This window comes from Capsicum annuum, chromosome 8 (assembly GCF_002878395.1).
Source record: "Capsicum annuum cultivar UCD-10X-F1 chromosome 8, UCD10Xv1.1, whole genome shotgun sequence".
Lineage (NCBI taxonomy): Eukaryota > Viridiplantae > Streptophyta > Magnoliopsida > Solanales > Solanaceae > Capsicum > Capsicum annuum.
In genome coordinates, this window is record NC_061118.1 from 34,107,483 (window position 1) to 34,123,186 (window position 15,704).

Consider the following 15,704-nt stretch of genomic DNA (forward strand, 5'->3'; position numbering starts at 1 on the left):
CATTGTATAGTCATTGGTCCTGTTTTACCTTTGCTGGAACAAAAGCAAAGTCCAAAAGGGTATCTTCTTACAGCCTAATAATGACTAAAGGGGGAGAAAGAACAAACAAGTCTATGATTTTCATCATTTAGTTGAATTATGAAAAATATTTCATGGGGACCCAAATCAATAAAAGATCAAACCTTTCTTGTCTTTATTCTCAAGATTGTAAAAACAAAAGAAGATGATTTGTCGTCCATTTGAAACAAAAGGTAGAGACAATCAACCTCAATGCTAAGGTAAAGAGGAGAAAGCATATTACATTATGCACTTGCACTGCTGTTGCACCAGCAGAGTCTTCAACCAGAACTCAGATTTGAAATGCAATTGTCACATAATCCTATGTGTCAAAAGCAATAATGAACCCTATAACCAGGACCTCTCATGAGAAATTGGATACTAGAGCTGTGTCTTCAGTGGCTTTCCGACATCACAAAATGCTTTGATCCCCGTTACATAAAGGAAGTATGTCTCTACGGATGTTACTTGACTTTCATGACCCAACCACCGAACCAAGAAAATCTCGAGACATCAACAAGAAGAACCCGAGTTAAGTGATCTGTCAAATGCTCTCAAAAATAGGTCATGAAAGATGCACATTACAAAAAAGGACACAACAGCAAGAATAGTTTGGTTGAAGAATATTTTTCCACTTAGAAGGAATACATTTATTCATCTGCTTAGAATGTTGGAACTCAATGCAATAATGCAAACAATTTGCTATACATACAGGAAATATTCCTCTTCCCACCACTACATAAGATTGAAAAAAATTCCACATATCTACAACAATATAGCAAAATATCAAGGGAAAAAAACAACTAGCTGAAAGGAGCCTATGACCAAAAATGCGCCCTTTCTCTTCCATCCTCACCCAAAACCGAGATAAAAATAGCCAAAAAGAAAAAAGAAAATACGTAATAGTATTCAGTTATCTGTAAGTTGTTTCCTACTTAATAGAATAAGAACGGGTGCATACAGCCTCAAGGGCCTCTGTCATCAAGGAAGAAAAGCTGGTCATAGCCTGGAAAACTCCCGGCAACCCCGTCTGAATGTTGTTCAGGGTCATCGCTCTGGTTACCTCCACTGCTTTAGAGTGCTTCATCATCTCATCTTCCACACGCCGTTGGCTAGCTGCAAGCTCGGCCTTTTTCTCAGCGAGAGGGTCTCGTGCATCTAAAGCATTACCATTATCAGGTCCCACATCAGGAAGTCCAATGCCAACCATGGAGTAAGAGTTGTAATACTTCCTTTCAATGCTTCTAACACTTGAAGCCTTTTTCTCAAGCTCCTTTGATGCAGATTCAGTCCGCTTTTTTATCTTCAGTTCCTCCGTCTGTTTCACATAGATCGAATGGACAACATTTATGAAGCTTTTGATAGCTTCTGATGCAACAGTGTCAGGAATACGGTCAAGCGCTAGCTTCCATTCATCGCAAAACATATATGAATCTGAGAACTCCCTGTTGCCATTAGTTGGCTCACTATTGACTGATACAAGGGTGAGCTTGAACCAACCATGAAGGGAGCGGATAAAGTCCCTTTGAAATTTTATCAGGCGACAAAAACTCGAGTGCCATGCAGATACAGCAGACTCAAGGTCACGTGTTGCCTGCCGGTGCAGGTCAGATGTCGATTGACCTTTAGTTGCTCTATTGATGAGGCCACGCACCTGCTGTACAATGTCATTCTGAACTAGATGAAACTGATTCATGGATTTCCACATGTACATGAATCTGCATCAGTTTATTACCAATATCAATTGAGGACTACTCAGGGATAAAACTTAGAAAACAGTAAACACTTATCATCAGCTATATTCAAATTTAAAATACAGACAATCCAATTTAAAACTATCTTCGGAGTAGAAGAGCACAGATCTTCACAGCAATCATCATAGTGATTGCCACAATTTCAGATTAAGCTATCAATACTGACGGGACTAAGAAACACTACTATATTTAGCCATCAATTGCACATGTCAAAGCACAGTAGATATTCCAAATTTCAAAAAAAAAAAAGTGGTTCCGTCTTGGCCACAACTTAGTCAGACTCTAGAAAGATGCTCCGCGGACATGCTTTCACGGTCAGGAAGACAAAAAGAGCACACTTTAAAGATACATAAATTTTCAATTACCCACTGGAACAGACAAATAATAACATCAACACATTTTACATGTGAGAGCTTGACTTTAGGTGAGATCCATCAATTTTAGGTAGGAGATATTCAGCCTATTCAATTCAATTTTAAGGAAATAAATCCTGACATGGCACATAATTACTCGGGTGATTAAGGTTCTGGAAATTATTTCAGAAAGAAAAGAATAACTAGGAAGAAATTCCGGAAACCAGACTTCTTCAATCTCATACAGGTAGAAAGTTGGCTCCAATAAGTTGATGTTTACTCTAAGAAGTATTGCAACATAAGTACTAACCATGTGTCATTTCAACCCATATTCCATGCATGTGTCCACCAGTAAATATTCTAAATACAAGTTGGTTGTCAACAAATTCCAAATCAAGCATGCACCAAACACAAGTACTTACCCATGACAAAGTTCAACAAGCTGCGGAACAAGGTCAGAGTCTCTTAGACCAATAATGGCAGAGGACGTAGTGGAAACAGCCTGCGATGTGACCACCATCAGTGACTGCAACCTCTTTATAGAGGCCTTGGTTTTGTCCAACTTGGCTTCGTCATCACCTCTGCCTTCCTGACTCTGCAATGTTGCCAACTTCTTTTCATGCTCAATTTTAACTCCTTCCCTGGCCTGCACTTACAGTACTTAGAGAGTAAACAAATGTGTGGGACTAAAGTATCGTGCAAGGAAGTAGTCGCTCAAGTTGCCTAACTTTTCTTCTATTTTTTCACGAATAGTTTGAACTCAATGTCATTGCTATAACCAATAAAATAAAGTAAACACATGATGAGCTTACTACTGCAAGAGCAAGACACTAGGAAAATCAAAATCAAATAGATATGATTCACCAAAAAAAATAGACAAGCAACAGACATGTATATGCAGAGACATGCATTTATCCATCTTCCACAGTTTTTAATCATGTCAAGAAAAGTGCCAACCTATAAGGAGTTGAAAGGATCTTAAAATTGCAGACACTTCCTATGCTACTTCTCCTTTCCGCACTAATAACCGCAAAAAAAATGGTTTTACAAAATGAGGTTTATATTATTGAAGATATAGTTGATTAAACAATAGTGTGTTCTCTCTAATAGCTTGAGCTTTTAAATGATATATAATTAGTTAAATAAAAGTCTGCTTTCTCTCTCTAATAGCTTAAACTTTGAGCGAGATGGCCACACACCTTAAACATATATGACCAGAATGTACATTTAAGTGAGTTGAAAAGGTTAGTTATAAGGCATTCAGGGAACCTGCATGTTCTAAATTAAAATCTTATAATAGCTCAAAGTTGTCCTTGTCAAGTCATATAACTACTTAGGTTACTTTAGTCATTACACCATTATTGACTAAACCAAATTAGATTACACAAGCTGGATAATCCGAAGAAGATTGGACGTGCATGAACCGCCTGATTTTTACACCTATATCTACCATAACATGTATAAGATTCCCAATGGAAAACCCGGCATTCTGTTACCCTACTAAAATATCAATATCCCATCACAATAATTGAGTATAGTTTATCCCATTCTTGATTGAATCAGAGTGGATTTAACTACAGCTTTTTATCTTTGCAAACAACTTCACCTAGATGACGATTGCAAAAGACCAATTGGTATAAAACACAAGAAAGTAAATAGGAGTTCTTGAAGACTAAGAACAATTGGGATTGAGAAGAGTACCTTCACTTCCTGATATAGTTTCTTTTCCCATGCCAAAAGTCGCTCCAAGGTGGAACAAAGACTCTTTTGGCCTCCTTCATCAATAGAACTAGGTTCAAATCGATACTTGACCGCCAATGGAGGTTTTGACGACCAGGTAGAGCTTATGGTACTAAATACTCCACTGGAATGATACACCGTTTCTGCAATGCACGGAAAAAAACAATATTACATACTAAACAAACGATATTTGCTCAACTGGATCTCAAGGTCTAGCCAAGTCAATGTCAATCAACTAAATCTCAACCCCGAAAATGTTGTAGCAAATGATATCAATCATCTTGATTCATCAAAATTTGACTAATTTTACCATGAGTATTAAACTACCACAACTCTACTCCTTTATCCAAACCTGGAACTGGCTATGCAAAGCTACTTTCACATGACAGGGTTCAACAAGCAATCGATACACGTAGATGAGTTCAGATAGCATCCCAGAAAACATACAATATCTACTAATAACTATGCTATGATCAAAAGCCACAGATAGAGCAATAAAAATCAAAATTTGCAGCACACATAAATCAAGATTCCAAGAAAAAGACTCACTCTTCAACTGCCTAAAGCTCCGATCGAGCTGAGCTCGACCTGTCTCCAACATCTCAGACACTTGCTCACCAGCAGAAGCAGCTTTATCAAAGTATTCCTTAATGGCAGCAACAATCTCAGCTAAATCCTTGTGCCTCACCACAATACTTCTATCTGATACCATCTCCACTTTCCCATTTCCATTCCCCCAACTCATCGAAGACGACCCTCCATCCTCTGACATCTTATCAGATTTCTTCCCTGAGAAATTCTTCATATTCACATTAACTTCCTCATTCTTCACTGAACCAGTCGACCCGAAATTCGAACGGGTTTGCCCATACCCAGATCTTATCTCATCCTTCTCCTCTTCCTCCTCCTCTTCCTCATCCTCATCAGATGAAGTTGTAGTACTGTAATGATCATGATCTCCCCACTCACTACACTGTACCTCTTCTCTCTCAGCTTCACTTTCCCAGTTGTTATTCAAGTGGTGACCTCCATAGTTCTGCTTGTTTTCACCAACTTTTTTCTGATTCTTGACTGACCCATTTGTCAATTTCTCATCGTTAACACTATCCGTATCGAAAAAATCGAATTGCTTATTCGATTTCCCAAGAAGTGATTCTTCACTAGGATGCTGATGATGCTGATGTTGATGTTGATGCTGAGAGTACTGTGAATAAGATGTGTAATTCGATGCCTTATCAAACTCATCATCAGCTTCAACAGCTAAGTTATTTTTATTGTGGATGCGTTCAAAGTACTCTGAACTTGGAGGGGAAGGAGGGTAGAAATTTTCCCAGTTCCAAACAGACGAAGCTTGTGAAGGAGTACTCGAATAAGTCGAATTCGCTTTCGCATCGTATGTATAATCTTCATTATACGAATTCAAGCTTGATCCCGACAGAATATGCGGAAGCTTCACCGGTTTTTTCTGCTGAACCGGCTGCTGCTGTCGCTGCCGCTGCTGATGAGAAGAAACAGAGGAAGAAGAAAGTATATGAGGAAGCTTCGAAGAAGCTATCGTCGGAGACGGAGAAAACGGCGGAGGAGGAGGCGGAGGTGGTGTCTGGAAGGAACGTGAAGGAGATGGGATACGAATAGGTGGTGGTGGTGGTGGAGTGGTGGTAGAAGAGGACGTTGTACGGAGTAGTACGGCGGGGGTATGATCGGAAACGGAGAGAGGTTCACCGGCGGCGAAGGTAGATAAAGCAGAACCGGTAATACGAAGTGAACGGCAGTAATCAGAATGAGCAGAAGCTAAATGATGACGGGCATATACAGCTTCTTTCATTAATCTCCGGCGATCTTTACATCGCCGGACTGTATCTTCATTATCCAGCTTCGACGCCGTACAACCCATCGGAAAAATAAAAGGAAAAGCAATTAAGTGGATGTTGTCTCCGCCTTTGACGGTGGTTACTACGGCGGCACAGAGAGTTAAAGAAGCGGCGACGGAGAAGGGCGGAGCCGGTGAAGAAGAAGAAGAAGAAGTGGCATGTTTACACACAGTACACACAGTGGTATAGTGATACTTCACTTTACTTTGCTCATCACTTTCTTTTCTCCACTCAAAAAAAGTCTTTTTGAGTACTTTAACAATGACTGGCTGTGTCTATCTTTTTTCAACATTTTAAAGTTTTTTTAAAAAAAAATAATTAAAAAAATGGTAATAAAAAAATAATTAAAAAAATTTATCCAAATAGTACTACTCCAAACCAAAAGAAATTGGCATTTGGCAACTAACCATTTATTGAGTCATATTTTTTTTTTGTCTAAATTAAAATCATTTTGTCAACATTAATTTTCAAGATACTTGTAATAAATAAGCTTATCTATTTGGATTTTTTCATTTGATGTTCGATACCAACACTAAAAATTTAATTAAATTTACATTCATATATTCATAGTCCTATCTTTTTATTGTCAGGTGTTTAAATTCGACATTTTTAGTTAAGAGTAAAGGAATCTCAATTATTCCATCACATTTATGTTGATGTTTAGTAAATAATTATTCACAATTAAATGTTGATTTTTTCATTTGATACTAATATTGGAGCTAGCTTATGTCATATTTACGTATTATTCACAATTAAATGTTGATTTTTTCACTTGATACCAACATTGGAGCTAGCTTATTTCATATTTACGTATTGTAGATCGTATGTTTCTATTATTAGGTGTTCGAATTCGAAACTTCTAATTAAAGACAAAGAAATCTCAACTATATTATCGCAATTCGGGTTGATTTTTAAATTGTTACTCACGCTGCTTTTTAACTTGTCCATTTGCATTTTATATCCACTTAAGTAAGCATATACTATTAATTATTCTTTTACTAAACTATCTTAATTAACTATATCTTAAAAACTAAAATTTAACTAGAAATACTCAGACAAAATTGGAAAATAATTGCTTATTAATAAAAGAATAAAAAAATAATAATCAGTTCTCTTTTGATTTGTTAAAATAAATCAGTAAAAGAAAAAAATATATGTATTTAGTATACTATTTAAGTAAAACAATAAAGGGCGTATAAAGACTAAGAAATTAGTGATTAAATTAGCTTAAAATTAAATATGTTGGTACCCCTACTCTAAGACGTCTTATTATTTTATTCTTATTAGAAAAGAGTATATTTTACATATTTTTTTATCATGTTAGGAATGTTGAACATATTTATTTAATTTTTCAATAAGAAATGTGGTTTCCCAAAAAAGAGAAAATTTTCCCTAATAGGTTTAGAACAATATATAATAGAGTCTATAATCTTTAATTATTTTTCTAAAAATTTTAATTAAAGGATTGGTTTAGAATAGGGAAAGGCTGTTTTTTGTATTTAGCTTGGATGTGGATGGCAGCTCGCAGACAACAAGAAAGGGTAGGGTTCACAACCCCATTAGTTGGGGTGGGGTGGGGGTAGGGGTAGGGTGGGGGTAGGGGTAGCTAGTAGGTAGGTGCTTTGGGATCTTGGAATAGAGGCCACTATATTTTTTTTATTGAATAAATAATTAAGATTTTTTATTTCCCTATTTTAGAATGTTTTCTTTCTTCTTTTGGTTGATTGTTGTCTTAAATATTATTTCTAACCTAATGTCTTTTTTGGTTGATTGTTCTCCTAATGTCTTTAATTTCATAATTAAATAGGTTACTTGTACATGTCTAACTATGTAGTAATGTAAGAATAATGCATGAGTAATCTCAAAACTTATGTTTTTCCTTTTATCATAGAGTATTTGATGTTTACATTATTGGAATCTGATTATTTCGGATTGAATATGGCACGACTCATTTCTTGGAGATTGTGTTTGGGTTGGGGTGGAGGGTGAAGGGAGATGGTGTGTTGTCAATTAAGATTTTTCGTGTATTCAAAATTCATAATATTTAAAATATCTAATTAAAAATAAAGGCATTTTAATCATCGATCACATCTGTATTAATCTAAACTTGCAATGAAACATCTATAGATAGTTGAGATACACGTTGAACTTGAAGAAAGACACATCACCAACCGAGAGAGTGGCTAAAGAAATCAATAATGCCAATTATGGAGGTATTAAATTGCCAAGTTTGTCTCAAATCTATAGTAAAATTTGGGATTATATTTCTTATTTTATCCATTCTCATTATTGTTCAATAAATTGTGATAGTCATTTTCATTTAACCACAATTGTCTAGGTGTTTAAAGGGTTATTTTTGAAAATCACACAAAAAAACTCATTAGCTTATATCACAAAGGGATACTTGTTATGAAACAAGAAAGAATAAAGAATAAGAGTAAAGAGAATAGAGAGAGTGATTCTTATTTCTTCTCTTGAGGGATGAGAGATTATCTGATTGTCAATACAATGAACAAAACCCCTCTATTTATAGGGAAAATTTACTCCTAATCTGAGTAAAAGACGGATGCTTCAAATCCTAATAGATATCAAAGTAGATCTTGATAGATCTTGATAGACATTCACTATAATGTAAATACATCTATAACACTTCCCCTTGAATGTCTAGATAGATAATGTGACTCGTTAAAACCTTACTAAAAAAAAAACCAGTGGAAAAAAAATCTAGTGAAGGAAACAGAGTACACATCTCTAACAATACGCATATAGGCTGCCTCATTAAAAACTTTACGAGAAAAATCCGGTGGGACAAAACCTTGAAAGAAAAAAAGAGTACAACGCATATTTGCTCCCCCTAATGAGAACATCCTTGAACTTTTGCATCCCGATCTTGTGTAACATCTTCTTGAAAGTTGCAATTGGAGAAGATTTGGTGAATAAATCAATCACATTGTCAGTTGAACAAATCTGTTGCACGTTAATATCATCATTCTTTTGTAGCTCATGTACGTAGAAAAGCTTTGGCAAAATGTGCTTCGTTCTATCTCCATTTATGAATCCTCCACTAAGATGTGCTATACATGATGCATTATCTCCGTATAAATTTGTGGGTAGATTGTCATACTTCACACCATATTTTTCTCAAATGAGATGTATCATGGACCTCAACCATACACATTCTCGGCTTGCTTCATGAATAGCTATTATCTCAGCATGATTCGATGAAGTGGCTACGATAGACTGCTTTGTATATCTCCAAGATATTGCAGTACCACCACATATGAACACATAGCCTATTTGAGACCAAGCTTTATGTAGTTCAGATAAGTATCCAAAATCAGTATGACCAATAAGATCGGGACTACAAACTTGCTAACAAATTAACTAAAAAAAGGCTATATCAGGCTTTGTAGTATTTGCAAGATACATTAGTGCATCAATTGCACTAAGATATGATACTTCATAACCAATGAGTTCCTCATTCTTTTCTTGAGGTCAGAATGGATCCTTATTCAATTTTTGCATATTTCTCATTTAAACAAATACTCTATTACTTTTGAAAACTCTCCAAGAATTTCAATGATACTCAAATCATCAAATTATATCTTATGAGTATAATAAAAAGTTTTCTTGAAACTTTATATGCTTCAGGCATTTTGAATCCTTTAGGGATTTTCATATGGATGTTTGTCAAGTAACAATATCCAACATGTCAAGTGTGACATCTTCAAGTGTCTGGACAACAAATCAAATAAGTTTTACACTTACCAAAATACATCCTTTCAGGTCACTTGATAAATATTTATACGTCAGCATGCTTAAATTAACGTAGAATTCAGATCCTCATAATCTTTTCCAATATTGCGCCAAAATTGTATCAAAGATATCATCGATGATTTCTTATTTTGTATCGGTTCACAATGCGACATAACATTTTGAGATCTCATCACTTCATTATTTTCAAGTACCTAAACCTCTCATAAGGTTTCATAAAGTGTTATGTCGTAGGCTCTTCAAGAGTACATTACCTTCTTATCATGATTATTTGCTCCTTATCCTTTTCAAGGATTATTTCATTTGAAATCGATTAGTCTATCAACCTTCACGCATGCATAGACTTTATCCTTTAAGGCCACAAAATAGGAGCACTTGCAGCGTAATGTGAGATGCTTTCGGCATTTGACTTGAATTATCTTTTGAATGAAGATCCAATGATAATTACTAACATATTTCATAGCTGCTTATAATCTCCCCCTTATGTTAGGAAAGCTAACATACATCCTCCATCTTCTTTGATGGATCCATCTTTGTGCATCATGGTACGTTCATTAATCGAATACCGCACATCAAAACTATTAGATGGAATAGTTGGTTCCTGATCTTGAATCAATTGAGAGAGAAGAAATAACCAAAATCTTGAACCAATTGAGAGAGAAGAAATAATCATAATTTATTGGTTTAATGCATACAAGTGCTTTTGTATGCAACATATCATATTTCATATCAATACATGAAACTTTGTTCTTATTAGTAATGATTCAGTTATTTATGAAAGACATTCAATGCTAAATCATCACCATCAAGATGAATTATCTCGATTACACAATCTGAAAATTATGCTCAATTTATATTGAACAAGTAACTTTATGAATGTCAAACGTAGGTTGACCATGAATATACATGTGATCATCTTATTGATGCATTTTTTCAGCATATCACATGATAGGTGAACGAATCCTTATTCACTTTTTATTCTTTTCAGATTTTGAGGGATCCAATCTCAAAATTAGTTGGTCCAACCAACTTATCATGAGAACAAACAACATTAAAGTTCATGAAGAATTTTCTAATTCTTCAATATATGTTCAGTACTCAGTATGCACATCTTCGGGATATCGCAATCGTTCATGTCAATTTATGAACTTTTAATCTAGTAAACTCCAAGTTTACCATGATATGTGTTTTTGCTTTAGTAAATTTCAGATTTAATATGAATAAATTTCAGATTTACTACTTCAGAAGTAGATTTCAAAATAACTCATCTCAGCTATTCTGCCTCTTTCGGAGGTGAGTTGTCATACTATCACAATCAAATACACGTTTATATTAATAAACTTCACTAAATATTATCACATTCACCCCAGAGAATGGATTTGTGCTTATAATAATCAAAATTCTCATTCCCCAAGAATGAAATATAATCGTGTCTTAAGCCTATCAAATTATGATAACTTATATATCTTATAACCTGTTTCATCATATTGCTACTTCAGGAGCTCATCATATTGCTACTTCAGGAGCAAATTGAGGCATACATATGATGTAGATGTAGAGAATTTTTCTCTAGCAAATCTTATAATCATAATGAGCGTGTGAAAATATTATCACTTTTGATGATTATTATCATACTATCTCTCCACGTTTATATTCGTGCATTCAATCACTTGTCTTCTTTCAACAATGAAGCAAGTTGTCAACTTTTAGATTTATGCTACCATATTCAGTTCATGGAATAAAGCATACTAATGGGATATGTTTCATGACCTTTTATTAAACACCTATTATTTTGCCTTAGCCATCATAATATCATCAATATGATGTATTGAGATTCAAACTCAACATCTTATCCATATAAAGGCGTCTTAGGCATAAATCGATGGGACTTGAACCCAAATATTATCATCCCTTTTGATAATATTGTTCTTGAGGAATGAATTTAAAACATAAATGGTTCCAAACCAATTATTTTTCCTCAAATCCAACAATAATTATATCATTAATAGAAAAATACAAATAACATAAGGATTACTAACCTTGACCTTTAGATTTATAATCTCACCTTATTTGGCAGAGTCTCGTGCTGATAACGTGTTATTGCTACAAAAAAGAATAAAGAAGAAGAGTAGAGAGAATAGAGAGAGTTATTCTTATTTCTTCTCTTGAGGGATGAGAGATTATCTGATTGTCAATACAATGAACAAACCCCCTCTATTTATAGAAAAAATTTACTCCTAATCTGAGTAAAAGATGGATGCTTCAAATCCTAATAGATATCAAAGTAGATCTTGATAGACATTCACTATAATGTAAATACATTTATAACAATACTATATTTGTCTTGTGTATTTTCTTTATTTTTTTGTATTTCTCTATCCCAAATTATCCTTCACAAATTGAGATGACACATTGATTAAGAAAAATAATTAATAACATGTTTAGTTTACCATAGTACCCCTATTAAATGATGTTTACATTTTAATTTGAAGAAAAAATAATTAATGTAAAGGGTAAAACATGAATTTTTTTTTCGTCTCTTCTTGATTAATAAAAAAAAAACAAGTAAAATGAGAAGTCAAATTAAAAAATTTGGGACGAGTAATTTGAGACGGAGGGAGTAACATTTACTAAAACTTATAAAATGTAAAAATTGCAGTTGATTGATTCATAACAAAGAACATATTAACAATAGGGTCCAAAGAAGAAAGATAAGTGGATTGAGGACCAGATCGACAATTTAAGGGAAAATGGACATTATAAAAATGCAATCATTAATTAAGACAAATAAAAAAGATTAGTAAAACATAAGGGACATTGATTAATCATGTTGGCAAATAGTAAAAACCAATTATAATGTCCGGGACTATTATTATGTGTTTGGCATAAATTCAAATATCTTTCACTAAATTTTTGGAGTTAAAATTGAAGATGAAAACATGTTTAATTATATTTTTTGTAAAAATATTTAAAATAATATTAATGTCTCAATACAATTACATCCAACTTCAAAAATTAAAAATATGTTGGAAAATAAGTTATAAGTTGCTTTAAATTTGAAATGCAGCGTCAAGTTGAATTTAAAATTTTCATGATCAAATATTAATATTTAAATAAAATAAAATCATTTAAAAATAAATAAATATTTTTTTTATGTCTAAACAATCCTTAAAAATGTATAGAAAAATCCACTTTTTTTTTCTCTGTTTAAATGTGAAAAGGAAATTAAAAAGAACAAGATTTTGGTTTTGGGTAAGGGATAAAACACAAATTGGGGTAAGAAAGGAAACTTCTTTTTAGAGTAACTTTATTTCTCTTTTTGAAAAAATAAAAAATAAAAAAGAAGAGTGCAAAGAGCATATTCTCACATTTGGTCAAAAAGATATTTCATATTTTAGGATTTTGCACCATGAAAATTCACAAAAATTTACGTTATCCATGACTCATCAAAAGGACCATTCACTAATAAGAAATATGCCAAATTAGTGTAATTTCATTTCAACTTTATCAAATAAATAAAAAATGATGAATCACAAAGTTATTAATAAAGTACTCATGATTTTAATTTTCATCTAAACCAAAACCAAACAACTCTATAGGTTTGATAAATACACAAATCAAACCAAACTAAATAGAGTTGATTCTTTTTTTTCCCGATTTTTATACGATTCTTTTTCCACATAAAGCATTTTTTTGTAATGTTATTCATTGTGAATGAAAGTTATTTTTTATATGTTGTGTATGATAGCTAAAGATACAATTTATCATATGTTCATATAATTTATAAGAATCGAACAAATTGATTCATGAATTATGTTTAAGGAAATCTTTATATTTACATTTAGATTTCAACCTAATGGTAAAGGTAATTGCTGGAGAATTTTTCTTTTATGATATATTGTTAACAGAATTTTTTAATTTTTAAATATATTTAGGTAAAAAAGGTAAATCTTCGTCGTTACGATTATTTAACCCAAACTCTATGCGAATAGTACTATAGAATTCTTTTTTGGAAGAAATTAAAAAAAAAAAAAAACAGATGAAAAAGGAAAGAATAAAACAGTGATTCTTGATTCTTGAAAGTGTGAATGTTAAATTAAAGAAAAAAAAAAAAAAGGGACATTGGATAAAGGGAAAGAGCAGTGAAAAGTTTGAAAAAAATAGTGTAAGCCAATTTTTTTTCCTCACATGCTGCTCTTTATTTTTTTTTTCCATCACCTTTTTTTTTTTTTTCAAAAATTTGAGATGCTTTTTAGGCATCACAAAAAGGGAAAAAAAAAGGGGGGAAATAAGTTTGTGACCCGTAAGCGAAGCTACTGAATTTTTCGGAGGACCATCAGGCATCAATATAGAAGTGTGACTATTTCTATTTCAGTATGATATGCAGCAGATAGATAGAGGTCCTAAATTTGAGTTTTACCGCACCATTGTCAGGAAGAATTTCTACATATAAAATTTGGCTCATGAAATTTTTTTTAAGCCTACTTGATTAATTGAGTGTCTCAGGATTTGAGTTAGAAATTCCTGTCTTATCTTATTGGGGCGGAAAATGAATTCACATCTCAATATGGTGCAATGCTTTTGATTTTAGTTAGGAAAGAACTAATTGCAATTCATCGAAAGAAATAGCGATGTTGAAAACTAATTTTTTTATATTTTTATTTATAGAGTCGATAACCAATAGGCCTTTTGTGGTTCCTAATTGAGAAAACAAAATGCTAATGGACAAAGTCTGTAGTGAAAAGAGTCCAAATTGAGAAGGTCAACAGAGTTAGTCTGGTACGAAATACGAATACGATGCCACCCTAAAACTATACGAGGACCACAGACACACACTGTCACATTCCTCAAGGTTTTTCAAGTACAAATTGATCTTTGTTTAATACTCCATTGTAGTAACATTATTTTTTTTTTGTGGGGGGGGGGGCCCATGTGGGGGGGGGGGGTGGGGTAGAATTAGGCTCTATGTTTAGTGGGGGGATTTTTTCACCTAATTTCGATTTAAGTAGCCGTTTGGCCATGATTATTTTTTTTGAAAAAATATTTCACTTTAGTAAAAAAAGTGAACATTATGTCTGTTTGGTCATGAAAATTTCAAATACAATTTGAAATTGTATTTGGTAAAGTGAAAACAATTAAAACTTATTTTCACTTTTGTCACTCATACTTCTCTCATAAAATTTCAAAATCCACCTTTAATTTATATATTTGTGGCCAAACACAACTCCAATTCCAACAAATTATGATTTCATGGCCACACGAAAATCTCAGAAATGTTTTTGCGTGTATTTTTGTTTGTCTATTAGACAATTATACGCATTAATCTCAAGCAGAAAACACGTGAGATTTTACGTCTTATTGAGACAAATGTCTATAATTAAAGGAGACGATATATTTTATGTGATTAACTTCGCTATCTAAACAAAAGAAACGCACATAGAAGGACTCAAAATTTGAATCGGAAGTGTCTAATTGAAACATTTTATTAGGAGTTGACACGTACAATTGAAACACGACTTAATACAAATGTCTAAATAGAATATCCAGACAAGGTAAAAGCCTCTAGCTATGTATTAAGCCTATTTATTTATATACATTTTTGCTACTGTCGCAGAACTGTTTAGGAACAAGAACAACATAGTACAGAAAAAAGCACCTAAGGTTTCATCCAGTAAACAAAGAGGTCTCTTAAAGCTGCAACAAAAATTAGTTAAATGTATAAATCCTTAAAAATGGGGTTTTTAGCACTTAGCAGAAGTAACAGCAGTAGGCAAATGGAGCATTAGAAAGATGATAGTGTGTGAGGTAGGGCTGCAATCCATAGAAAATGATGGAACTATAATACTATTCCCTTCCCTCCTAAAAAGGTGAACACAAAAGGGGGACCCTTTTTTTCTCCCTTTCACTTAAATTTATTTGTCAGCATTACATTAATCCAACCTCCACTTGATGCAACCACTTTTTCTTGATTTTGGGCCCTGCACCCTAACTCTCTCTCCATCTTTTATTTCAATGTAATCTATATGGTCATGGCTATCGAAAAACTTACTCTCGATGTTTACACCAAGCTATATGAATTAACTATGTGAGAGGGAGTAAAGTAAAATTGCAATCACTAGACTGTAACTCCAATGTCGAGAGTGTAACGTATCCCC

At 33.4% G+C, this 15,704-nt stretch overlaps 1 protein-coding gene across 1 annotated transcript; it reads right to left on the reverse strand.

Annotated features, from left to right (window-relative positions):
• Window positions 1-668: 668 nt before the first annotated feature.
• On the reverse strand, window positions 669-6,052 carry LOC107845287 (nitrate regulatory gene2 protein). The gene is made up of 4 exons (XM_016689518.2): window positions 4,454-6,052; window positions 3,866-4,047; window positions 2,587-2,810; window positions 669-1,775 (listed from the first exon to the last, which is right to left on the reverse strand). Exons 1-4 carry the CDS (start codon window positions 5,796-5,798, stop codon window positions 989-991), a joined length of 2,538 nt encoding a protein of 845 aa, XP_016545004.2. The 5' UTR covers window positions 5,799-6,052; the 3' UTR covers window positions 669-988.
• Between the last annotated feature and the right edge of the window lie 9,652 nt (window positions 6,053-15,704).